Source organism: Carassius carassius, chromosome 34 (assembly GCF_963082965.1).
Source record: "Carassius carassius chromosome 34, fCarCar2.1, whole genome shotgun sequence".
Classification (NCBI taxonomy): Eukaryota; Metazoa; Chordata; class Actinopteri; order Cypriniformes; family Cyprinidae; genus Carassius; species Carassius carassius.
This window is the reverse complement of record NC_081788.1, coordinates 7,676,250-7,703,539: the sequence shown is the minus strand read 5'-3', so window position 1 is coordinate 7,703,539 and position 27,290 is coordinate 7,676,250. Positions and strand designations below refer to the sequence as shown.

General features: G+C 40.8%; 1 protein-coding gene across 3 annotated transcripts; it reads left to right on the top strand.

The window, feature by feature from the left end:
- Positions 1-12,869: 12,869 nt before the first annotated feature.
- On the top strand, positions 12,870-26,285 carry LOC132115097 (fibroblast growth factor 17). 3 transcript variants are annotated; one of them, XM_059523501.1, is made up of 5 exons: positions 12,870-13,226; positions 13,613-13,649; positions 14,247-14,391; positions 14,942-15,048; positions 25,669-26,285. In XM_059523501.1, exons 1-5 carry the CDS (start codon positions 13,195-13,197, stop codon positions 25,957-25,959), a joined length of 612 nt encoding a protein of 203 aa, XP_059379484.1. In that variant the 5' UTR covers positions 12,870-13,194; the 3' UTR covers positions 25,960-26,285. The 3 variants fall into 3 exon arrangements, with proteins under 3 accessions (XP_059379484.1, XP_059379483.1, XP_059379482.1); XM_059523500.1 differs by having other exon boundaries at positions 14,244-14,391; XM_059523499.1 differs by having other exon boundaries at positions 14,211-14,391.
- Positions 26,286-27,290: the final 1,005 nt, after the last annotated feature.

Genomic DNA, 27,290 nt, shown 5'->3' with positions numbered 1-27,290 from the left:
GTTGCTGGTATATTCTGGGTGTTTCGTCATCGTAGGTAGTTTTCAAGTTGTTGCTTACTATACGACTTTAAAGGAGCCCACGTTCTCTCTCTCTGTACTATTTTGGTCTCTGGAGTTGGTTTGGTTCTTCCTTCAGTCACTACATATATTTTTTTTGTTGTACCTTTTTTATCATCCACCAGGTGAAAATCTGTATGTTAAGCTTAGGAAAGGTACACATCTGCATAAAATACTGCATGATTTGAGGAAGTATAGTAATCACATTTTTTTATTTCTTTTTTGCAGAAATTCTTTGCAAATCATTACTGATCATCAACCATGATCTCAATGTAAGTCTCGTGTCATTCTTGCTTTAAAGTGTTGCTTGTGTTCTGTATGAATTTTGGGCTTTATATGTTGTATGTTCTCCTGCTGGGGCGAGTCAAAGTGTTTTCTGAGTTGTTAATGTGTTAATGTGTGAGCAATATGATGAGATGTTTCACAGGCTCTTTTTACCAGATGAAAGGATCAGCTATTGGTCCACTTACTGCTTGATGAAGAAAGAGATTAACTCCCTTGGAGTGAATGTACCAGGACTTTTTCAAAAGCACACAATAAGGAACTTTAAGTGGCTCTGTAGAACTCCATAGAACTGTTAATGGAGAGGAGTGTGGAGCCTGCTGTGTGTTTGTGAATGTCTGTGTATGTGTGATATGAATGTGCTGAAGTGTTCGTGTGCGCTGATGACAACAAGAGTCCTCAGTATGACCGCTGACGAGACCCTGCAGTTGCAGACTAGACTGGTGATAAAATGGACACATGTCTCCACTGGGACAAGGAGGTCACATCAGTATAGAGAACCAAGAGTAAATAATCAAAGACATGCTGAAAGGAAACACATTATGAATAAGGTCTCCTTTTAAAAATAATAATACTATTTTATTATTGCTTTTAAAGATGTGAAATAATAGTTGTCAGTATGTTATAACCAACATGCATTTTGTAACAATGTCAGTGGATTTTGTTTCTTGTATATATTACAAAATTTGATTACATTTTAAGGTGTCCTTGTTACAATGTAATTATAAGTACTGAGTTATATTAATTAACTACTTGCACTAACTGTATGGTTAGGGTTAGCATTTGGGTTTGGCATAGGGTAAATTGCATGTAAATGTAATAGTATAATTGTATGTACATGTAACGTGTAACAAGGACACCTTAAAATAAAGTGTTACCCAAAATTGTGAGGTTTCTTAGAATTTCGTATTAAATAAAGATGTTATAAATTTCAAAATTTTCTCTCTCTCTCTCTCTCTCTCTCTCTCTCTAGCTGGTAAGATTTGTAATGTTTTTGAAGGAAGTCTCTTCTGATACCAAGGCTGCATGTATTTAATCACAAATACAGTAAAAACAGTTATTACAGTAAAAAATAAATAAAAATATATTAGTTTAAAATACATGTTTTCTATTTTAATATATTTTAAAATGTTCCAAAAACTCTGGAGATTTCTCATGATTATCTAAAAAATGTTTTGCTGCTTAATATTTTTTTGGAAACAGTGATACTTTATTTGGGATACTTTGTTATATATGTATATACTGCAACAAAATATAGTCTTTACTGTCACATTTGATTAATTGTAATGCATGCCCTTGTTGAATACAAATATTAGTTTTTAATGATAAATATATATTTTATTTATATAGAAAACCACATATAATCCAAAGTACACAAGTACAAGTACCAAAGTAAAACAAATTATCTCTATTTGTAATTGACTTGTAAGGTTTTTAAATTGACAGTTTAATATATGGCAGCAGAAAAGCAAGAACACACACCATCATAGCTTTGGCTCTCTGCCATGTTGAGCTCCCCAGTGTTGGTCACTCCAGTTCGGTGATAAGGCTCTGATTCTGCCACACATGGTCCTTTTTTGCACGCTGACATTTTGCCTCTTAAAAATAACACAGATGTTTGAGTGCTCTTGGACAAAGCAGGCCAGGCAGTGCTTGTCAACCCCCTCCTTACTGTCCAGCAGGCGGCTATTTTAACTGACCGTGCGAGAATGACTGGAAACTGAGTAGCATGCCTGGATTTGGGCGCTGAGATATCGGTGGGACGGGGGGCAAATGAAGCAGTCAGCGGCTGTCTGCAGCTATTGGGTGTTAATTGAGGAACACAAACTGAACTTTCCATATCAGAGTGGATATTCAGAGCAGGTCCCTAATGGATTTGCATATTTCGCTCTTACAGAGAATCCCAAAGAATCATGCCTATCATAATTCACTGAAGTACTAAGGTTGACAAATTAAGATTTATCTGAGGATTTATATTGCTTTGAATCTGGCATGTAAAATTATAATTCATGCATGCTGACGTGTACTGGAGTATATTTATACATACATCACTCTGTCATCACAGTGTCTGATCAGTCTAAAAGAGAAAACAACTCACTCAATAGATCAAGTGAAGTTTTCTTGACGTTTGATCCCTTTGTTTTCTTGTTTTTCAAAGATATATATAACTACACACACACACACACATACATAACCATTTCTTATTCATTTCTTCTGTGAAACCAAAAGGAGATATTAGGAGGAATGTCCAAGCTTCTGCTTTCCATGAAGGAAATGTTGGGTTTATATTGCCAAATGCCAAAAATAAAATAAACGAATCCATATAAGAGCAATATTTTTTTTATCTTAAAAAATCATAATGATACAAATTTGGTATGACATGGAAAAATTATAAACTTTTCAAAACCATTCCCAAACTATATTTGTGTGTTTATGTAAAAACATATACATTTTTTACTATAATTTTAATAATGTATTTCAATATAATTTATTAATCACAATATATAATATAATATAATATTTTATGTTGACTACTCCTATCATTAAAAATTGCTTACTGTAACATGGAGTCAGAGATGTTCGGATCCATATGCAGTAGTTTATTATAGAGAATGGTCAAACAGGCAGAGATGAGACAACAGCGTCAGGTATGTAAGGGGATATCCAAAATCAGAAAATAGTTACAAGCAGAGGTCGGGGCAGGCAGCAGAGAATCACAGTCAGTATAAAGAATCCAAAGTCAAACACGGAAGGAACAAACACTAGGAAAACGCTCAGAAATTCCAGACAGAACTAAACAAGACTTCGCAATGTGAGTGTGGATGAGTCCAACCTTTATAGTGTCACTGATTGGAAACAGGTGTGGTTCAATAATGAGTTCCTAGGTAGGGTTTATGGAAATGAAATCCAGGGTGTACTGTGTCGTGTGAAAATCTGTGTGGTGAATAAACAGATGTGCAGTCAACAGATCATGACACTTACAAAAAACAAAAAAACAAAAACAAAATATACATATATGCTATATTTAAGTGCAATCAGTTATTAATTTTTTTTTTATAATTACCCCCATTTAGAAGGCTCAATGGTCATGTGACCCTCTGACGGCCATCTAAAGCTTTCTTCATGTCACATGAACATCACCCTTAGAATATCTGACAGCTGCATGTTTCCATTTTCACCTGATTTCGATGATACCATTAATTCAAACTGTCAGAAATGGATGATGTTTTAAATATCTAGGGACTCCGAGTACATCTTAACATGTGAATTTGTGACTAATTTCAAGTAGTGTGTTTGGTGTGAGGGTGAGGAGATATAGGCTTCATACAGATCAAGGAGGAGGTGGAACTAGTTCAAATTTATTGCCTGTCTCAGCTGTGTCAAATTTGGCAATCTCAAATGGTCAGCTTGCAAATGGCTGGCGTAAAACGAAGGGTCAGCAGACAGTGTAATAATTAGCCATTAATCCACCCTAAACACTTCATTAGGAGGGAAATACAAGTTTTAGTCTTGTTTAAGGTATTTGTTCAGCAGTTTGTTATAGATTCTTGTTGTTTGGTTTCATATTTTTTTTCATAAAGAGTGGAACACACACTTTCTGAAACTTTGCCTCTATTTCTGTGGGGTCAGAAACGAAAAACTTAGAAAAACTACTTTACTGCTTATTCATATTAAAATAATAATAGGCCAAATCAAATTCATGTGGTGCAACCAACAAAGTCATGTGGTGCAACCACATTTTTTACCTAGTTAAATAAAGGTTAAATAAATAAAATAAATAAATAAAATGTGGTGCAACCGACATGCAGGGAATGATATCCTCGAGTCTCTGCAACCCTCATGTCTGTGTCAAGGTCAATAAGTCCACACATAGATGTCCCATTAGCAGCTGTTTCTATGGGCACATTGGAATGATCAAAGCCGATCTGTGAACACTCGAGAGCAATTAAACTGTGCATCTGCAACTGTAGTTATATACGTATACATTAATATCTATATCTGCAATAGGTGTCAGCAGATGATTTTGCTAAACTAACACAAGACAAGATGACAAATTGCATTAGCTAACATGACAATACCATAGATACCATAATTTAAAAAAAACGTCTCAGGTTACGAATGTAACCATGGTTTCCTGAGAGGGAACGAGACACTGCGTCCTCTGAGGGGACACTATGGGGAACACCTCGTCGTGACCCGTGTCTGAAGCATACTTTGAAAAACGCCAACGTGTTGGCCGGCGACAGCCTCTGACGTCACTACCAGCGCGACTATAAATACGCGCCCGTAGGACCCGTCACTATCTTCTTCGTGAAGCTTGCGTCCGAAGCATGGCAGGGAGCTAGAGGACGCAGTGTCTCGTTCCCTCTCAGGGAACCATGGTTACATTCGTAACCTGAGACGTTCCCTTTCAAGGGAACTTCGAACTGCGTCCTCTGAGGGGACACTATGGGGAACAGTATACCCACGCCGCCATGCTGAGGGGAGTGCAGACCAGAATCATGGCAAACACTAAGTACCAACTCTACCGCTTTTCTCTTCACCGGGAGTCGCCCCTGGGATGGTCTGACGGCTGCCTTATGACATTATCCCTTACGGCCAAAGGCCTAAGCTACATACCCAACTTATCCTGTAGGGCCCTGGCCCGGGGTAGAGCTAAAGGCTTGGAATCACAGAGATTCCTTTAAAGGGATACGGCTAAGAGCCTGGCACTTTCCTCTACCAAGTCTTTGCCTGTCACACAGGGGCTACTGCTAGCTTTCGCAAAAACCTGCCGAAAGGGCTGTCCCCACAGCACTCTAGTAGCGGCGCCCTGTTCTAGATAGGTATCTGAGGATACCTAGGTGGAGTGGTGCCCAAGATGAACGGGGCTTAAACCAACTCAAGAAAGGGCACGAAGCAGCAGCGCGAAGCCCTTACCATCTAGGGATTTTAGAAAGAACGCAGAGACTAGCGTGCGAACTTACCACAATGTGGATTTTAGAAAGTGCGCAAAGACTCCCGTGCACACTTACCATAACATGGATTTAAAATACTGTTCTAAGGAGGGGTTCTCGTGGGACTCTGTCAGAGCAGCTCGTAGAAGAATGGCCCGGGAGCAGAGCAATTGGAGGCCTCAGCCCCTGCCTCAGCAGGATGCCTGCTCTCACAGAGCGTCTCAAACAGTATGTGGTACTGGAGCGCTCTGAAGAACCGGGAATCAGTCTCCCAAGAGAGGAAGACTCCGAGCTCCGAGCAGCATGCTCATAGGTGACCCTTTCAGAAAAGGGGAGCGCTGCTGAACTACCCGAGAATTGCCCACACAGCCCCCCTAAGTTGAGGGGGCTTGGGGTGTACAATAAGTACACACCGGTTGGATGAAGCCCAAGGAACACCGGGGCGAATCATCCCGAGAAAGGGAACGAAGCGGAGCGCGTAACCCTTACCATACAGGATTTTAGAAAGTGCGCAGAGTCTTGCGTGCACACTTACCACTTTACGTGGATTTCAGAAAGTGCGCAGAGTCTTGCGTGCACACTTACTACTTTACGTGGATTTCAGGCAGTGCGCAAAGCGTTAACGTGCACACTGACCACCATGTGGATTTGAGAAAGTACACAGGCAAGCGTGTGTACTGAAAGGTTACCTGACAACCACAGTATGTGGGAGCTCACATTCAGAGAGGCCTGTGAAGCCTGCTACCTGATAACCACAATATGTGGGAGTTCACCTACAGAGAGGCCTAGAGAGGCCTACTATCTGTTACCAGATAACCACCTCAGTGGAAACTGAAAGCAATATGGAACTCGACTCCAGGGAGGCCTGGTGAGGCCTACTACCTGGCAACCACAAATCGCGGGAGCTCGCTTTTTAGGAAACGCACAGTATGTGGGAGCTAAATCTCCAGGGAGGCCTGGTGAGGCCTACTACCTGGCAACCACAGTATGTGGGAGCTCACCATCAGGGAGGCCTGATGAAGCCTACCACCTGACAACCACAATATGTGGGAGTCCACCCAGCCCCTCATGTTAAGGGAAGCGATGCTTGAGGTGTATAACAAATACACACTGGTTGGATGAAGCCCAAGGAACACCGGGGCGAATCATCCCAAGAAAGGGAACGAAGCGGAGCGCGTAACCCTTACCATACAGGATTTTAGAAAGTGCGCAGAGTCTTGCGTGCACACTTACCACTTTACGTGGATTTCAGAAAGTGCGCAAAGCGTTAACGTGCACACTGACCACCATGTGGATTTGAGAAAGTACACAGGCAAGCGTGTGTACTGAAAGGTTACCTGACAACCACAGTATGTGGGAGCTCACATTCAGAGAGGCCTGTGAAGCCTGCTACCTGATAACCACAATATGTGGGAGTTCACCTACAGAGAGGCCTAGATAGGCCTACTATCTGTTACCAGATAAACACCTCAGTGGAAACTGAAAGCAATATGGAACTCAACTCCAGGGAGGCCTGGTGAGGCCTACTACCTGACAACCACAAATCGCGGGAGCTCGCTTTTTAGGAAACGCACAGTATGTGGGAGCTAAATCTCCAGGGAGGCCTGGTGAGGCCTACTACCTGGCAACCACAGTATGTGGGAGCTCGTCTTCAGAGAGACCTGATGAAGCCTACTATCTGAAAACCACAATGTGCTATTTAGTGGAACGCACAATATGTGGGAGCTAAATCTCCAGGGAGGCCTGGTGAGGCCTACTACCTGGCAACCACAGTATGTGGGAGCTCGTCTTCAGAGAGACCTGATGAAGCCTACAATCTGAAAACCACAATGTGCTATTCCGTAGAAACGCATAGTATGTGGGAGCTAAATCTCCAGGGAGGCCTGGTGAGGCCTACTACCTGGCAACCACAGTATGTCGGAGCTCGTCTTCAGAGAGACCTGGTGAAGCCTACTATCTGAAAAAGCCACAATATGCTATTCCGTGGAAACGCATAGTATGTGGGAGCTAAATCTCCAGGGAGGCCTGGTAAGGCCTACTACCTGGCAACCACAGTATGTGGGAGCTCGTCTTCAGAGAGACCTGGTGAAGCCTACTATCTGAAAAAGCCACAACATGCTATTCCGTGGAAACGCATAGTATGTGGGAGCTAAATCTCCAGGGAGGCCTGGTGAGGCCTACTACCTGGCGACCACCGAACGTGGGAGCTCACCTTCAGAGAGACCTGGTGAAGCCTACTATCTGAAAACCACAATATGCTATTTAGTGGAGACGCACCGTATGTGGGAGCTAAATCTCCAGGGAGGCCTGGTGAGGCCTACTACCTGGCAACCACAGTATGTGGGAGCTCACCATCAGGGAGGCCTGATGAAGCCTACCACCTGATAACCACAATATGTGGGAGTCCACCCAGCCCCTCATGTTAAGGGAAGCGATGCTTGAGGTGTATAACAAATACACACTGGTTGAATGAAGCCCATGGAACCCAGGGCTAATCATCACAAGAAAGGGAACGAAGCGAAGCGCGTAACCCCTACCGTACAGGATTTTAGAAAGTGCGCAAAGTCATGCGTGCACACTTACCACTTTACGCGGATTTCAGAAAGTGCGCAGCGTCTTGCGTGCACACTTACCACTTTACGTGGATTTCAGACAGTGCGCAAAGCGTCAACGTGCACACTGACCACTATGTGGTTTTGAGAAAGTACACAGGCAAGCGTGTGTACAGAGAGGTTCCCAAGCATCGCAGAGGCGCTGGATCATATGGGAGCGGTGAGCTCCAACCCTCTTTTCTAGGCGAGGGGAGCATCACCTGAGGCAGTAAATACAGAGCTTCTTGCCGTAACCACCACCTCCCCGGATGCGCCAAGCGGCCAGGCGGCCCCTCAGGGTGACCTGGCCGGACATCTATGGAATTCCCTGCAGTGCTGTGCCAATTCTTTGGCCACCTAGCTACTGTAAAGGAAACTCACAGAGATTGTTAGTAGACATATAACCACCAGCAACATAACGTCCATAAACAGGTAGAGCAAGGGTTACGTACTCACCCACCCTCCTGTACTGGAGTCCCGCTTGCGGGGCACCCCCTTCTGGTCCGGACCGTCAATAAGGTGGTTGCTATGAACATAGACCCAACCAAAAAACATCATCGGTCCAGGTAGGAGACTGTTATGTGAGAGACTGTCCACCTAACCTCGATCAGGTGGAAAGCTGGTGGCTACAGGGGAATTAGGCAGGGGAGGACAAAAAAACAGAGGTTGAAACAGAGGTTAAAACATCCGGAGCTACTAGGTCTTCCTACCGCTCTGACCTGGGCGAGGACGCAGCCTCGTCTGAATCACGTCGCTCAGACCCTGCTTACCACACTGTGACCCGCGGTTCCTCTTGCCCCTGCCCGTAGGCGGGGGAGGAGCGCGAGCCGCAACACTAGCCTTCTGCGCCCATCTAAGATCCTCAGATCGAGATGGGCCAGGACCCCTGTGTTGTTCGGGCTCGGACCTTGACTCCTTTCTTTCGACAGTATCCAGGTCCTTCAGCAGGCCAGCCTGGTAAGCCTGAAGCACTGCCATCGTGTGCAACGAAGCCACCGCCTGACCTGCTGCTGCATATGTTTTGCCATTTAAGCGGGATCTAAAAAAGGGGGAATTGAGAGAGGACGTTTCCCCCACAGAGAGATAGCTAGCCAGCATCTCCCTACAGGGGGCATCCTCTCATAGCCGCTTTCGTGCATGCCCCCGATATCAGCATAACTTGTATGCTGAAACCGATGGATGTGAGAGAAATACGGCCTCTTCCATTCCCTTTCGACTTCTGCAGCTAACAGCTCCCCATACACAGGGCAGGAGGATTGAGAAAGGCTCAGCCTCAGCTTCTTCTCCACTCTCAGACATCTCCTGCTCTTCCTGGGAAAAAACCCAGCAGAGCACTAACTTCAGTACAAGAAAGGGTTAATGACAACGCATCTTCCTCCCGAAGTTCACTCTCGTTTGCCGCCGGAGAGTGTGAAAGGAAAAAAGTTCCTCTCTACACTCCTCAGCGAGATCCACCTGTAATCCCCCCGAGCTCATCCTCCTCCGTGCCTCGGCAACGGTGGGTCCTGAGCCGCGGGATCCAGATGGCTGTCCCTCTTTCCTCGAAAAGAGAGGCAAACGAGAGAGGAGCTTTTTCACCGAAAAACGCTCGCAGTGCACGCAGATTGCCCCCTCGAGGACATCACGCGCGTGCTCTCCGCCCAAACAAGAGACGCAAAGAGTGTGTGTGCCGTATAACACTGACACGGATGAACACACTGTTTAAACGCCTGCTAGTGGATGCCATGACAGCAATAATAGATCGCTCTTACCGTTTTGGTCGTTTCTCAGATGCACGCTTCAAACAAAACAGTCAATGAAGACGAAGAAGATGGTGACGGGTCCTACGGGCGTGTATTTATAGTCGCGGTGGTAGTGACGTCAGAGGCTGTCGCCGGCCAACACGTTGGCGTTTTTCAAAGTATGCTTCAGACACGGGTCACGACGAGGTGTTCCCCATAGTGTCCCCTCAGAGGACGCAGTTCGAAGTTCCCTTGAAAGGGAACTGTAATATTGAGTTAATCTAAAACCGCAAACCAACACATTCTCACATGTGAAAGTTTATTCCATTTCTTCACAAATTTAAATCTTGGCAGTTTTTACAAGAAGACGCTGGGCAATGTTGTAACATCTTGGAAAAATCATTGAGTGACGACACATTGACAGTTTCAAGATGGCGGATACATCGACATTTCTGAAGTTGTTGAATGTGGCATCTATGTATACATATCTATGAATTAGAAAAATATTAGATAGTTTTACCATTTTATGACAAGTCAAGGTTAGTTTATATCATGTGGTGAAACTCCCAAAATCTCAGTGATATTTATGAATTAATTATTCATGATCATTTAAAAAAACTATACTTTTACCATGAAAAAAATATATATTTTTTAATTTAGAAAGTATTGATTAAAATGTGTACAATGAAAAGTATTAAAAGTCTCAAAGACGGTTACACCAAATAACATCACGCTTTTTGAAAGTGGTATTAAAATCTTTGAAAACTAACATGAATTCATTCCTGAATACAAAGAATAAATTTCTAAGTACTTGGCACGTGTGCTTTAAAGTTAAATTTTTTTCTTTATTGTGGTTTGATGTCATTCATGTCTTCTGTTGTTTTTTAATAGAGTAGATTTTCGTGGAGAATCTTCAGAAAGCCACATTTTGTGTTACACGGAACATAGAATTAAAAAAATAATGTCCAAATTTTAATTCTGAGATTTATCATCATGTACACTAAAAGAAATGAAAGAATACAAGGATGACCAAACAACACGTGGCTTTTACACACAACAAACACATTGTCTATTAGCAATCACTCAATAAATAGATTAATGTTTTATGTTTAATAACTATATCTGGGCCATTCGGGACATGACTATGGTATAAATAAAAGGCTCAACACATCTGTGTGCTGTCATAACATGTCAACACTTTGACATTGAAGCTCTGAACCCAAACAAAATCCCATGTAAATCTGTAAGTTTATATATATATATATATATATGTGTGTGTGTGTGTGTGTGTGTGTGTGTGTGTGTTTAGAATTCTACAATTTGTTTTTTATTACTTTTGCATTAAATTACAGAAATAGTTAACGCGTGAGTGATTGTGTTAGAAACGTTAATGAGTGTTTCTAACACAATCACTAAGAGAGTGTTTGACATCTTTGACATCTTTCTTTTTTCTGACCAATGTAATCAATCTCTTGATATGTATTACTCCTTTGGAAAGTCATAGAAACACCATCAATAATTTTTTATTTGCCATTGTGTCAATTGGGAATGCAATAATTATTTTTTTTGTACTTTCTGTTACCACTATAGAAGTTATTAAATGACTTTTCGTATAGTCAGAAATTAAGATTACAATGCTGTCCCGCCCCTTGCATGTTTATGAAATATTTTGGATAATTTGATCATGCTTTCTGCTACCAATGAGAGTACAGTATTCTCAGCTCAGTTAAGCACATTTTTGCCATCATAAAACCCATTTAGCAGATTTCTCCTTCCAAAGTTAGAGCAGAAACAAAATTGTGTCTGGGCTTGCCCATGAGCAACAGAACAAATCTTAAGGAAAAAAAAAATTACAATAAGAAAGATGAATAATAAACTGACTCAACTTCTTAAATTGACTAAAACAATCAAATTCATTTTAATTTAATTAAAAAAAACACTTATTAATAAATGTTATTTAAAAAATCTATCAGATAAAAGTGGAAAAACTACAGAGGTTATAGACTTTGAACTATGAATGTACTTATTCAATCCTCCGGATACAGTCACATCAAACACACACCTGTCTCGCCCGTCTTTATCAGCAATAATTATTTACACGTCCCGACTATCTGTGATTATCAAAATACAAACTGATGGGTGGAGAGAACAATGCAATAAATGCTAAGAGTCATGTCCATGTCTGTCACCATCATGCCCGGTCAGATGGACAGATACAGAAGATTCTGTATGAATTTTAATTAATTCAACAAAAGGCCTAGATTTGATACAATAGAGGTATATAAAATCTATAACTTTCAATAAATAAAGTAATAAATAACCTTTCAGCAGTGGTTCTCAACTGGTGGGTCATGACTGTAAATATGCCACAATCTATTAGGTTGCAGATAGCAGATGGGAAAAATAGCAAAATAATTAGGCTAATCAACTTGTGCATCCAATAAAACTCGCAAAATACATATTTCATAGCTTTAACCACAAACATAGATTTTGATGCATCCAATCTAACTTGTGTTTTTACAGTTTGCCACTTTTGATTGACATGTTATGAAACGTGTCCTGATTCTCAAAACTCATAAACAAAACTACATTACATACTACATCATGTATGGGTTGGTTGAGTTGGGTCACCACTTGATAACCAGGGTTCTGAAGCAAAACCAGTTAAGAAACACTGACTGACAGCATATAATCCTTGAGTTTCACTCTTCTAGGGTGGACAAGTTCTTGGGAATTTTTATTTGAAGGGACCAAGTGGCGGCTCTGGTATAGTCACACTTGTAAGACAGCTCTAATTGCTGTGATTCAACTTAACTATGTGTCGGAAAGCGAGCATCCTGTTGACGTTATGTCGTTAGTGCTTGATGTTGATTCTGTGTGAGCTAACAAAAGCCTGCTGGAGTCCTGTGATTAAAAGCCACCATTGTTTCCATTACAGCTGCCAGGTTAGCAAAAGGTGTGAGCCGCGGCCCCTTCATGGGGATAGAGCAACGCTGAGATGGGCCCTAACAAACATCAGGCGACACACCCCTTTCTGAAGGAACCTCAAAGCTTTAAATACAGAGAATGATCTGAAGACATCTGAGTTCATTTGGAAAGATTAATCATCTATCACCAAATTAGAAGGCCTCGCACATGGTCATGCAGTTCATCTAACAGAACACAGGTCAGGGTTTTTTTTAAGTGCAGGAGTCTCTGAAGAGGGTAAAAGGTGCAACACTCGTGGGAGGGATCTTGACGTCTAACACGTTGGCTCAGTGAGGGATCCAGACGCGCCACAAGTGACAATGCCAACACAACATCAAGAGTAGGCTACACTGGACCCACTGCACCATTATCATAAAAAACTATGATTTAGAGAGCGACCTGCGTCGTACAAAAACATATGATGGATCTCCATAATCTTCTGGACTGCAGGTGGATCGTTGTTTTCCTAATCGGATTTATCCGCGTGTGTTTTCGCGGAGACGCGCATCTGAAGGTCTAGCGCTGCTGCACTCTTCACTTGTGTATGGATTTGACTCAGCTCATTTAATCGAGAGATCACAGAGCTGGATTATCATTCAGGTGAACCCTGGATACGACATTATACTTTGCGTTCCCACAATGTATGGAATAAATCAGCGCTGCTTGTACATGTGAGTATATAGGTATATGGTAGCTATATAGATGGGTTTTTAATATTAAAAATTAAGGTTGCACATATAAATGTTACAGTCTAAGAACATCTGCGTTCCGCAACAAGCGTATAACTTTATTATTTTTTTATATACTTTCCCCCCTTTGCTTCAAATGACTTGATAAAAGCGTTTTTATTACCAAAATAACCATGCAACCGATTTAAGAGCTTTATTGCAAATGTTTCTTTTTTCTTTTCTTTTTCAGTTTAATTCTATTATTTTCTTTTTTTTTTTTGATGAAATTCTTTGCTGAACTGAAGGTTACACAATGTGCTATGATCTAATACTATGATCTAATATTTAACATATTGACTAACTTTTCTTAATTTTGTTCTACTTTGTAGCTCTTTGCACTTCTTCGTGGTGTGGTGTCACGCGCAGGTAAATATTTATTTCTTTTTTATCAAGTTAAAGTGTGTCATATTTATAGCACGCCTTTAGTAATATGTAGTACATTTTGTAGTGGTTCTCAGCCTTTTTGACTATTATACTTCCTTTATTACTTTTACACTATAGGTGATATCCTCCAAAGCTTTAAAATCGACTAATATTCATGAAAGTTTCAAAAACTACCTGTTCTTCGTTAAAACAACATTTGTTGATGGGACAGATTAAAAAAATACGAGATTAGTTCGCGTGTCGAGTGATGATAGCATTCTAATCAATATCGAATACTACTTTAATGTAGAGCTTATTTAAAATCATTCTGCGCCTTTAAGTTCGCCCTCTAGCGGGATCAGGGTCCCTATTTAAGAACCACTGCTCTAGATCTTTAATTCCCAATCATTTTCTGACACATATTAGTCACTTAGTCTGCTGCTTCGGTATAAACTAGAGGTAAATCAGTGCTCTTGCTGGCATTTACAAAACAATAAAAGGTTCTCTATTCCAGCAACAGAGAGAGAAATATATGTGATCTTATTTTCCCTTTGCACCGAAAAGGGGGAGAAGAATCACCCTTCTCCTAATTTTAAGCAGTATGTGAGGGAACAGGGCTCGGTGACGGACCAGCTGAGCCGGCGGCAGGTTCGAGTCTATCAGCTGTACAGCAGGACCAGCGGCAGACACGTGCAGATCCAGGGCAGGAGAGTGAGCGCCACCGCCGAGGACGGGAACACTTTCGGTGAGGCGCGCACTCATCTCATCTCATCTGCGGTAATCCACTCACGGGAGGTTTCGGTGCAGATAGCGCTCTTCTCGCGTCTGATTGCTTTATTGGCTGAAAAGGGACTTGCTGATAGTTCAAAAGGCGTTTCTTTGCCTAATCGTTTCCCTTTTGTGTTGATTAGGATCTGTTCATTTGCTTCATACTGCAAGGGGAAATGAGACTGATTTGACTAGTCTGGGATTTCAGAAACAAGAAGGGGTTATGTGTAATCTTGAAAATCATGATATAATATATATATATTAGTAAAAATAAAGTAAATTAGCTTCTTGTACCAACATCTAAATTACCTGGTGTAACATGACTAAGCTTGATTACATTGGATTATGCAAACACAAGTGACTTTTCAAGGGTCAGGTCAGTTAGAATTACTTTATACACTGTATAGCATACTAAATAATGTTAAACTAAACTGGGTATGTTGTACATTTTATGGTTTTGATAAATGGTTGAACCTATTAGAGGCTACAGTATTTTGTTTCTTGCTAACTCTTGTGCTGCATTACAGCCAGACTTTATGTGGAGACGGACACCTTCGGAAGTCGTGTTCGGATCAAAGGAGCAGAAAGTGGCAGATACCTGTGCATGAACCGCAGGGGGAAACTAGTGGGCAAGGTATGTACCACCATCTTACTTGGAGCTATTTGAGGAAGAAGTATTTTATTTATTTTTTGCTGAGGAAAGCACATCAGATTTTTGAGCCAATTGGATTTTATACATCATAAAAGAAGTTTGATAATTATGATGTAGGGTAAAAAAAGTTCTCTCTAAAACTTGGGTTCTCAAATTGGGGTCTGGTGACCCCCAGGGACAGTAATGGTGTGCTAGGGGCTCATAGGAAAGTTTAGTGGAAAACTTTTTAAAAATTGTAAAAAGTAACTCAATTGTAATAATAATAACAATAATAATAATAATTAGGATAAGAATATATATATATATATATATGAATGTATGCATGTATAATAATAAATACATTTATTTCACACAAATATATAAATAAATGCTACAATTTCAATTGCAATAAATATATTAAAATAAGTAAACAGTAAAATTGTGACAGATTTATAATGTATTTATTTATAAATTTATGAATATGAATCTAAAAATCAACTTAAAAAAAAAAACATTGCATATAACAGTATAGTACTTTAGTGAGTACCAAAAAAATTTTTTATAGAAACAATATACTTTAGAAATTAAATTTTAAATTGGTATAGTATATAGCAGACCAGTTTATTGGGTTTTTATGTATGAAAAAAAATATTTGGGAAGCCTTGCATGAGGATGATCATATTTGGAGGTCTGTGGCATCTAAAAGATTGTATAGCTGGTCTAAAAGGTGGTGACAGAAACCTAAATTTGGTCAGTTTAATCAAATCACATCTTCCTTGAAAATTAAAATTTGATCACCACCCTTATGCCAAAACAAAAGGAGTTATCGAAAAGGCTGTGCAAATGTTGTGATGGTTGAGTTATTAGACCAGGATAGCTCAGCATCTAGATGGTTTGAATGGCATCAGGAGAAGTGAAATCACTAAAGACCCGATGGCCAGGCCTGTGAAGCAAACAGATTTCACACCCATTCTGTGTTTAGTCAGATGATAGGCCACTTCTTCCTTCATGGAAATTGAAAAAATGTCTTCAGCGCTATTGATTTGCCATGAAACAAAGCGCTGGGACAATTAGAGGGAGACAGTGAGAGCATGAAGTGAATGAACCATGTTGAGAGATCAGGGCACAGGCAGCGGTGAAGTATAAACCATGAGTGACTCAAAACACTGCTTGCATAAGATCCAAACCATTTAAAAGCACTTTGAATTACTTTTGGAAATTTATAATGACTAAACTACTAAAAAATAGTCTGGTGGTGCACCCCATCATGATGGCTGCCATGTTGAGATCACATGAGCAGCGGTAACTTGCAGTTTATGAATAAAAATTAATACAGCTATACTGATAGGTGTCAGTATGAAGTCCAACGTTTGTGAAAAAGAAGTGTGCTTAGTTGTATTGAATGTGCATGTGTAGTGTACTTCTAATCTTAAAAGTATATTTAAAAAAAATGCCTTACTTGCCAAAAAATAATATTAATTACATTACATTAAGTGTTCTTAAAGAGAGTTCTCTTTCATGACTTTCTTCTTTAAAAAAGTGCACTTTGTATTAATTTCAATACAAGATTTAATTTTACTTGCTGTAAATCAGTACACTTATTTTTATTGTGTTGACTTACTAAAGCACATGTAAAGTACTTGATTATAATTTTAACTGGAGTGAGTTATGGACTTACATAGCAACATCACCATTACAAGTGTGTACAAGTATTACAAATGTAAACACATGAGACGACAATGACATGAAAGTATATTTAAAGGGTTAGTTCACCCAAGAATGAAAATACTTACATCTAGAATGCTTCGAGGGCGAGTAGAAGATGGACGAATTTTCATTTTTGAGTGAACTAACCCTTTAATGTGATCATAAATGTTCATTCAGCTGTACTGTTTAACCATATTTCATAGACAATAGAATTATAAAATTACATATAAAGATGTTTTTATGTCCTACCTAAGTGAGTGAAAATAGCACTCTTAAGTCCAACTAATTAGATTATTACACATTAATGTACACTTACAATTATTGTTTTGTTTGTTAACAACATGTATGTGAAGTAATGTATTAATGAATTAATTTTGTAAGATTAGTAAAAAAAAAAAGAAACCCTGCCCCTTACTTTGTTACTAAGCTTAATTGATAAATGTTTATATCAATCACACATAAAAAGGTAAGAAATAAGAAAATTAGAAAGTATATATCATCAAATAAAAATATGCAGAATTATATATCCTTTATATGAAAATTCATTGTTCAGTAATGAAATGTACAGGTAGATGGAACACCTGCTAGGCCTCACTGCCGGTCGCGCCTCCTCCAGTGCCCATGGGTCAGCTGCAGGGTTATCAGCCAGAAACCACCATTCACCAACGTTTCGCTCCTTTAGTCCTGGAACGTCTCCTGGTGGCGGAGCAGTTACAGGGACGTCTCCCTGTCACCCCCTGCAGCTGATAGATGTTAACCTCTGCAGCTCTTGTCAGGGTTAGTTGTTCTTTCCCCAGCTCTTGTCTTTCCTCCTCAGTCAGAGCCAAAAGCTCCCCTTCTCTGCCTCCTGCGCTTGCTCTCTGATTGCCTTCTTTAGGATCCCTCCGTTCACTCCTGCCTCCCTCGGAGATGTAGCAGTGATCTCGACTGGGAAACATAGCTGCCTGTCAAGATAGACTCTCATATTCCACTCCTGGTCAGGGTAAAACGGCCTAGGTGTTTCTCTTGGTCTGATGTTTCTTCTCCCCCCATCTTCATTGACAAAGCTGATGTGGTTGTGGTTCTCTGCTGGTGGTACTCCTTTGCTGCCCTGTCGATGCCCCTCTAGCACCTCAGCTAGCTTTCTCAGGACCTGGTCGTGGCGCCATCTGTAGCGTCCCTGGGAAAACGCGATCTTATAGGCTGACAAGATGTGCTGTAGGCTTGCGTTAGGGGTTTTGCAGAGTGTGCAGCCTTCCTTACTCCCGAACCACTGGTGAAGGTTCAGAGGACAGGGAAGCGTGTCGCAGGTTGAGCGGATGAGGAAGCTGAGCCTTGCCTGTGGGATCTTCCACAGGTCTGACCAGGTGATGTTTCGGTTGACAACTCCCTCCCAGGTTGTCCAGCTTCCCTGTCGGCCCTGCGACACGGCCTTGATCCTCTAGCACTCCTCCTCCATTCTTGTAACCTCCACTACCACCATCTCCTTCCTCTCTTTGTGGTTGGCCTTGGACCAGAACAGTGCTGCTTCTACCCACCCTAGCCCTGCTCTTCCTTTCTGGACTCTGCCGACAGTCTCTTGATGTTGCAAACGACTGACGGCTTGGTCAACCTCAGTTTGGGCATTCCACTTCCGGCCTTCCTTACAGCCCGGTCAGTGGACTCTCTCAACTCGAGAACAAACCTGGTCTTTTCCTGCTTGTAGCCCAAACTGATGGATTGTACTTGCAGCTGGAGAGTGTTCCTACCAAAGAAGACCCTTTTCAGAGAGGCACCGTGGCAGCCCCAACCACTTTCGGATGAATGCGTTGGCTTTTCCATCCATCTTACTTGTGGTGGATGAGGGAATCTCACTCATTTTCAGTGACCACATCACCCTCCTGTAGAGTGTAAATTGGTAGCACCAGTCCTTGTACTTCCCTTGGAGTTGGCTTTGATCTATCTTTGCCAGACCTTGTGAGAGCTGTTTCATCATAGTTCTCCCCATCTGTTTGTCTGTAAGCCTCTACTATGTACTGCCTCCCCAGGCTTTTACTGGGTTGCTTGGAGAGGAGAGGGATTTTCTCTCCCCCCACAACGAAAAAGGGGCTGTCGTTTCAGAATCCTCTTCTGAGAGACAGGCTTCGTGATTTTGATGGCTGGATCTTCATTCATTCCCACGACATCAACTCATCCATCCTTTTCAGCAGTCTTGATGTACATGCTGCTGTCTGAACAATGAAGTAGGAATGCAACACACTGATTCAGCCGATTCATTGTAAATTATTTTCATTGTGGGGAAAAAGTGTTGTTTAAATGTACTATAATTACCAATTATATAATGTAAATTAAATGTATTATTAAAGTAAATGACCATTAATGAAGAGTTATTTAGTAAATTAGTAAGTCCTTAATTTTACAGTTATTCACCGGTTTTGATTTTAAAGGGGTCATTTGATGCGATTTAAATTTTTCCTTTCTCTTTGGAGTGTTGGTGCATAAAGAAGATCTATAAAGTTGCAAAGACTAAAGTATCAAATCCAAAGAGATATTATTTACAAAAGTTAAAAGTCAATGCCCCCACATCTCTACGTCACTATGTGGAAATATTTGCTTAATTCCACGCAAATGTTCTTGCAAAGAAATGAGGCAGAACTTTTATTGTCGCTGTTGCCGCTGTAAAAATTAAACTACTTTGTTTGGTCTTCCAGAAGAGGACACAACTAGAAATCCGTGATTAATTTGTATTTACAACAGGGTGCCAGGAGACAGCATCACAGTATAGTGAGGGGTGAAACATTTCCATCACAGGTTTGAGGTATTCGGCCAATCACAACGCACTGGATAGCTGGCCAATCAGAGCACAGCTCGCTTTTCAGACCGATGAGCTTTGTAAAAATTGATGCGTTTCAGAAAGGCGGGGCATAAAGGAGCAACAATAATGTACATTATGTGGAAAATAATGTGTTTTTTGAACCTTAAACCACATAAACACAATGCATTGTAACAGTTGACAGTTACATTTTGTCCCATTAGCTTTCAGGGTGTGCATTATTTAATCCTGTCACTAGGGGTGCTCTAGCCAGTGAGTTGCCTAGTAGCATAAAAGGGTAAGAGAAGAAGTATGGAGTAGGAAGTATGTGTTAACCACATGGAGGAGTATTCTCATCAATGCTGTCTTGCTCATTTCCCTCATTTGAGGAACCTGAGGTTCTTTAACTCAAATGTAAGTGATCTTGTTAGTACCTTATTTGTATATATGATGTTGGGTAATGTTTATGTAAATATGGGATGAGTAAATGTGTTAATGGTGGCACTAAGGTTATGTTTGTTTGGTGCAGAGGGTTCAACATGCAGGCCTGAGCTGGCAGCTGGACTATTGATAGGCCCTTGATCAAAAATGGGATTAACTGTCTTCGTCTTGTCCACAACAACTTTTTGCCATCTATGGTTCATTTTATAAACTACAGTTCATATTACGGACAGTTATTTGGGAAGCTCGGTTGCAGGCAGATGGGGCCTCTTCCACAATTTCATCTTGCTTCTACGTCACTTAAGACTGAACCTTGAGTAGCCAAAGACACTGCTACAGAAGTCTGAACTGAACTGTTTGATTTTTTCCATGCAACTGTGTAACTATATGTACATTGTGAGTTACTGACTGTATGTTGATTTGTGGTGCAATACACGTGGCTCATTGAAATGAGAAAGTCTCTGGTCCCTTAATTATGTAGCATCAAAAACATTATTTTAAAATCTGGTGTTACATAATATATGGCGCCCGAACAGGGACCTGAAAGAAAAAGCAAAACTTGATTGAATCTTGAAGAGAAACACAAATTCTGCTTTCAATGAGTCATGCCACATATGTGTTTTTATTGTGACCATATTTTGAGGTGTCATCACATCAACTTGGTTCTTTAAAGCTAAGGTTAATTTTAGTGGTTTGTTAGTTGCAAAATGGCCTTCATTCAAAGAGAGGCAGAGGGTGATGTTCCTTTAAGCCCAGACTATTCTTCAGAAAATTTCACTAGGCATCGTGAGCCTGTCCGAGACCTTATTCATTCTCTCAGTAATTTATATCTTGAAAATGAACAAGAAAATGTAGAACAAGAAGGTGATTTTGATGATTCTCTGTTACCTCCTCCTCCTGAAAATGAAGAAGATGAAAGTCTATTAACCATGATAATGGCCTCAAGAATGCATAAAGTTGAAAATAGAATAGAGGGTTTAGAAGGTTCCTCTGATGTTCATTTTAAAGATATGCAACGCCAGTTGAATGAGCAAAGTAATCGGATGACTGCTATTGAAGGGCAGTTGCAACATATGTTAGACCTGCATAGGGACCATCACACAGATATGCAGCATTTAGAAAACTCACTATCTGCCAAATTTGAGGCTGGATGCAGCCAAGTAAAAGTCACCTTGGAAACTAAAGTTCAGGAGTTGGGACAAGTGACTATGGATTGCCTGAAACGGAGAGATGGCCAGCTGAGATCTCTAATTCAGTCTTCTGGGGGAGCCACGTCTACTCCAGGTTTTAACCACACTGTAGCAACCCATAGTTCTTTTCGACCTGTACATTGCCAGACCCCCATCAAACTAGAGTTTCCAAAGTTCGGAAGTTTAGATGGAGAAGATCCTATTACGTATCTTGAGCGATGCGATGAGTATCTGGCTATACAGCCTCTGAATGATGTTGAAATTTTATCCATGCTTCCTTCTGTATTAACGTATACAGCTAAAGACTGGTGGTTGGCAGAGAAGAAGAAGGTAAGAACATGGTCACAATTTAAGTCTGCTTTCCTTCAATCCTTTTTGTCCGAAGATCATGAAGTTGAGGTGGAGAGAAGAATAAGAGAAAGGAAACAAAGAATTGATGAAAGCATCAGGACGTTTGCGTACCAGTACAGAGCATTATGTTTGAGGTTGAAGCCAGCTATGACAGAACGTGAGATTCTCCAAGCAGCACTCCGGAACTGCAATCCAAGGATAGCCAGTATTTTGAGAGGTACTGCAACTACTGTGGATGAGCTGGTACGTGTAGGAACGCTCATAGAGAGAGATATGAGTGAGGAGAGAGCCTTCTGGAGGCAAAGACATCAAGAAAACACCTCTAAGCCGGCTGAAACCAATAAATTCCCAAGAGGACGACAATCTAATCCACATATTGCCGTCTTTTCAGAGAACGACGGAAAGCCGATAACAACCTTAATATTGCCCATAACTATCAAAGGCCACCAATATCGAGCAATACTGGATACTGGAAGCACTTATTCATTAGTGCAAGAGTCATGTTGGCAACAATTGACATCAAAACATGAAGTCATGCAATCAAGTAGAGGACAGTCGTTTTCCCTTGCTAATGGTTATGTACAGACAGCCTTAGGAAAGATATCTTGGCAAAGTACAATCCATGGTCATAACTATCCTCTAAGAGCCTATGTGATGAGAGACTCTGACTTGACTTTCTCAGTTGTATTGGGACTTGAGTTTCTGATGACTTCAGGAATCCTCCTTGATTTTAAAAACTCTACGTATACACTGCCTGAAGAATGCGATACAATCCACTCCTTCAACACTTCTTCACCCTCGCCGACAGTTAGTCTGCACCTTGCATTACCTTTAGTGCCAACGACTTCCCCTACGCTCGCCACCATAAAGGACTTAGTAGATCGAGCTGATGCTTCCAAAGCGCAAAGACGTCAACTAGAAGGTCTTATGCTTGATTGGCCAACAGTATGCACAGATAATTTAGGACAGACCACTTTAATTCGTCACCGGATCCATACCCTCGATGAGGTACCTGTGCGTAAGAAAGCTTACCCTGTTTCTGTCTCCAAGCAAAAGTTCATAGATGAAGAAGTAGTAAATATGCTTAAAAAAGGCATTATAAGGCCTTCTGTATCCCCTTGGGCAGCACCAGTAGTCTTAGTGCCAAAGAAGGATGGTAGTACCCGTTTCTGTGTTGACTACCGAGCATTAAATTCCAAGACTCCTCTTGATGGATTTCCAATGCCACAGATTCAAGATATCCTGGAGTCCTTGTATGGAGCGACTGTATTCAGCACATTGGACCTTAAGTCTGGTTACTGGCAGGTAGGAATGGATGACGACAGTATACAAAAAACTGCTTTTGTCACCAAAAACAACCAGTATGAATTTGTTTGTCTTCCTTTCGGCCTCAAAAACGCTGCTGCAACCTTTCAAAGACTAATGAACAACGTTCTGAGAGAGTATTTAGGGAAGTTCTGTTTTGTTTATCTTGATGACATTGTGATATATTCCAAAAACATTCAAGACCACTTCCAACATCTCAAACAACTCTTTGCCAAACTGGAAGCTTCAGGATTAACACTCAACCTCAAGAAGTGTTCCATGCTGCAAAAAACCATCACATATCTAGGACATGTTGTTTGGGAAGAAGGGGTCCGTACCGAATCTGCTACAGTCAAAGCAGTCCGTGATTTTCCGGTACCCAAAAATGTCAAGGAGGTACAGAGGTTTGTGGGTCTTGCAAGTTGGTACCATCGTTTCATTTCTCACTTTTCTGAGCGAGCAGCACCTTTACATGCACTAAAGGCTAAAGACACTGCTTGGGATTGGACCATTGAGTGTCAGAATGCTTTTGATGATCTTAAAAACGCGCTCCAACAAGCACCAGTTTTAATGCCACCTGACTTCACTAAGGACTTTAAAGTACAAACTGATGCTAGTGATATAGGATTAGGAGCTGTGCTGACCCAAGATATTGATGGTTTAGAGCATGTCATCGCCTATGCTTCAAGACTTGTACAGGGAGCAGAAAAATCTTATTCTACAGCAGAAAAAGAGTGTCTGGCCGTGGTGTGGGCTGTAGAAAAGTGGAGGCAGTACCTGGAGGGAAGGAATTTCGAAGTACTCACAGACCATTCAGCCCTGACTTGGGTATTTAATCAGCCTAAACCATCTTCCCGTTTGACCAGGTGGGCTTTAAGGCTGCAAAGTTTTAACTTTACGGTTAAGTACCGTAAGGGATCATGTAACGTTGTACCGGATGCCCTATCCAGAGGAATACCTGTGCAAGAAGTGGTAGGCCACATTGCCCTATGTCAACCCACAAAACCAGACCCTAATTTACCAGTCAGTTGGGATGAGATTGGGAAGGCTCAAAAGCTTGATTCTTCTTTACAGTCTTTATGGGAGTCAGCCAAGCAACCCAATACCGATCCAAACCGTATTGCTTACATTGTGCAGAATGACTACTTGTTTTGCAGGGTACCTGGCAAGCAACAAGAGAGCACTAGTCAATTAGTCATACCTGCATCACTGAGGGAAGCATTTTTGCAATTTGCTCATTCAAACCCATTGAGCGGACACTTGGGAAGAATGAAAACCTTACGGAGGCTACTTGACAATGTTTATTGGCCTGAGATTCGTAAAGACGTTTGGAGTTTTTGTACCCAATGTAAGACATGTCAAGCCTACAAACCAAGAATCTCTAAGCTATCTGGATTGTTACAGTCAACCCCAGTGGTAGAGCCTGGCTATATGCTTGGAGTAGATTTGATGGGTCCTTTCCCAAGAAGCCCACGATCCAATGAATTCTTATTAGTCTTTGTGGATTATTGCAGTAAGTGGGTAGAACTCTTTGCTCTACGGTCTTCTAAAACTCATCTGATAACTAACATTCTGACAAAAGAAATGTTCACACGATGGGGAGCTCCGGCATATTTAGTTTCTGACCGTGGGCCTCAGTTCACTGCCCAGCTACTCAACGATACCTGCAAACGATGGGGTGTAGTTCAAAAACTCACTACAGCTTATCATCCCTAGACCAACTTAACTGAGAGGGTCAACAGGACCTTGAAAACGATGATAGCATCTTACGTCCATGACAATCACCGTGACTGGGACAAGTGGATACCAGAATTCCGGTATGCCATTAATTCAGCATGGCAAGAAAGCACGGCTCTCACTCCGGCAGAGATTGCACTAGGGCGTAAGTTAAAAGGTCCACTTGAGCGGTTAATTCGTAAGCCGCCTAATCCCGATCATGTAGCCTACAGCACTGTTGAGAGACAGAAAGCTCTTATTGACCAAGTGAGGAAGAAGACTAGACAAGCCCAAGAGAGGCAAGGCAAATACTACAATAAACGTTCTGTAAAAAATCCTGTCACTAGGGGTGCTCTAGCCAGTGAGTTGCCTAGTAGCATAAAAGGGTAAGAGAAGAAGTATGGAGTAGGAAGTATGTGTTAACCACATGGAGGAGTATTCTCACCAATGCTGTCTTGCTCATTTCCCTCATTTGAGGAACCTGAGGTTCTTTAACTCAAATGTAAGTGATCTTGTTAGTACCTTATTTGTATATATGATGTTGGGTAATGTTTATGTAAATATGGGATGAGTAAATGTGTTAATGGTGGCACTAAGGTTATGTTTGTTTGGTGCAGAGGGTTCAACATGCAGGCCTGAGCTGGCAGCTGGACTATTGATAGGCCCTTGATCAAAAATGGGATTAACTGTCTTCGTCTTGTCCACAACAACTTTTTGCCATCTATGGTTAATTTTATAAACTACAGTTCATATTACGGACAGTTATTTGGGAAGCTCGGTTGCAGGCAGATGGGGCCTCTTCCACAATTTCATCTTGCTTCTACGTCACTTAAGACTGAACCTTGAGTAGCCAAAGACACTGCTACAGAAGTCTGAACTGAACTGTTTGATTTTTTCCATGCAACTGTGTAACTATATGTACATTGTGAGTTACTGACTGTATGTTGATTTGTGGTGCAATACACGTGGCTCATTGAAATGAGAAAGTCTCTGGTCCCTTAATTATGTAGCATCAAAAACATTATTTTAAAATCTGGTGTTACAGCATTACCCCAAATACACAAAATAATGTTATTTTTAGCAATGTCATATGACCCCTTTAAAGATCAGGCAAATAAGAGTCTTCTTCTCTCTTTATCACAGCCTAATGGCAGAGGAAGGGACTGCATCTTCACAGAGATCGTCCTGGAGAACAACTACACTGCTTTCCAGAACGCTAAATACGAGGGCTGGTACATGGCCTTCAGCAGAAAGGGTCGGCCCATCAAGGCTTCCAAAACCAGGGAGAACCAGCGGGAAGTTCACTTCATCAAGCGCCTCCACAAAGGACCGCTCCCCTTCCCAAACTCAGACCAACCCAAACACTTTGATTTCATCAGCTTTCCACCGACCCGACGGGCAAAACGCAACAGAAAACCCCACTCTGCTTCCTAACACCACGCCAAACAAACCCATCTGACTGTTTTCCTGTGAATAAAAAGAAGAGGCAGCTTTATTTTTATATATTTTCTTAGTAATGGACTTGAAAAAGCCAACAACACTGAATGGATGCTCATTGGGGTGACTTGTAAATATGGTAAGATAGTAAAAGAGAACGTATATATTTAATTATATGTGGTATTTGTACGTGTTTTATGTTAGCATTTTGTAAAGACTTTAAGACAATATGCTCAATATTAAACACAATAAAATAGCAATTTCCATTTGAGGGCATTATAAATGTAAAATGAAATATAAAATCAACATCAGTTTCAACCGAAGATGTTACTGAAGACATTACTTCATGTGTGTGGGATAGATAGAAATAAGTAAAAATGAGTCTTCAAACGATTGGTTGCTATCTATAATGTACTTTTAGCAACAATAAAATGGGGGGTCAGTAAGATTTAACATTTTTCATTTAAATTTTTTTTTTTATTATTTTATTCAACAAAGATGCATTAAATTGATAAAGAGTGACAAAGATAAGCAAATGATCATATTAAAATGATTTCTGAAGGATCATGTGACACTAAAGACTGGAGTAATGATGCTGAAAACCAGTGTCTTTGCTGCTGACCTTTAATGAACTAATTGAACCATACGAATAAGCAAAAATGACTTTGTTAAAAGTCACATTTGTGTTTCATTGCCGAAGTAAGAGTGTTGAACTTTCTTCTTCATGCAATCCAGACTGGCAGCAGCAAATCTGGAAGCTGCGCCCCAAAACACACAGGTTAAACACACTAAAGACATGTTTGTCAGCATCACTAACATCAGTTTGCTTAAGTTAATATCACACCCTGCTTGAATGGGTGATTTAGGCATCTTTCTTGTGTTATTGTTATATATTCTGCATTATCGTTAAATTATTGTGCATTATCATTAAAATGAAGACTAGCTATACCAGTATTTTGAGATTAAACCCTCATCACATGGTAACTGAGTATCTCAACAATCGCTCTAAAAGCAACATTGCAGCAAATTTAGTTAGTATTATCTTTTCCCACAAAGTGAAATCTCTCCATAATAGCATTTTTATGAGCAAGTTCATGTAATCCTGCATTTTCCATTTTTATATTATCATGTGAGTTTTAAGTAAAAATGAGAGTACACAGCATCCACTGATTTCTATATTGAATCTGACTGATAGTGCTATTTCTGTAGCACACATGCACATGAGATCAACATACTTGTCTAATTTATTTCAACAGGCTTGTCGTATTCATAAGTTCTAATCACCATAACAGCTGCTGAGAGCAGATATCAGTCCTCAAGACTGCTGA

Bases quoted from the DNA above. Each gene is read 5' to 3' on its own strand.
- LOC132115097 (XM_059523499.1), top strand. From the start codon at position 13,195: ATGTATGGAATAAATCAGCGCTGCTTGTACAT. The intron at 13,227-13,612 runs GTGAGTATATAG...TCTACTTTGTAG, and splicing joins AATCAGCGCTGCTTGTACAT to CTCTTTGCACTTCTTCGTGG. The intron at 14,392-14,941 runs GTGAGGCGCGCA...GCTGCATTACAG, and splicing joins CGAGGACGGGAACACTTTCG to CCAGACTTTATGTGGAGACG.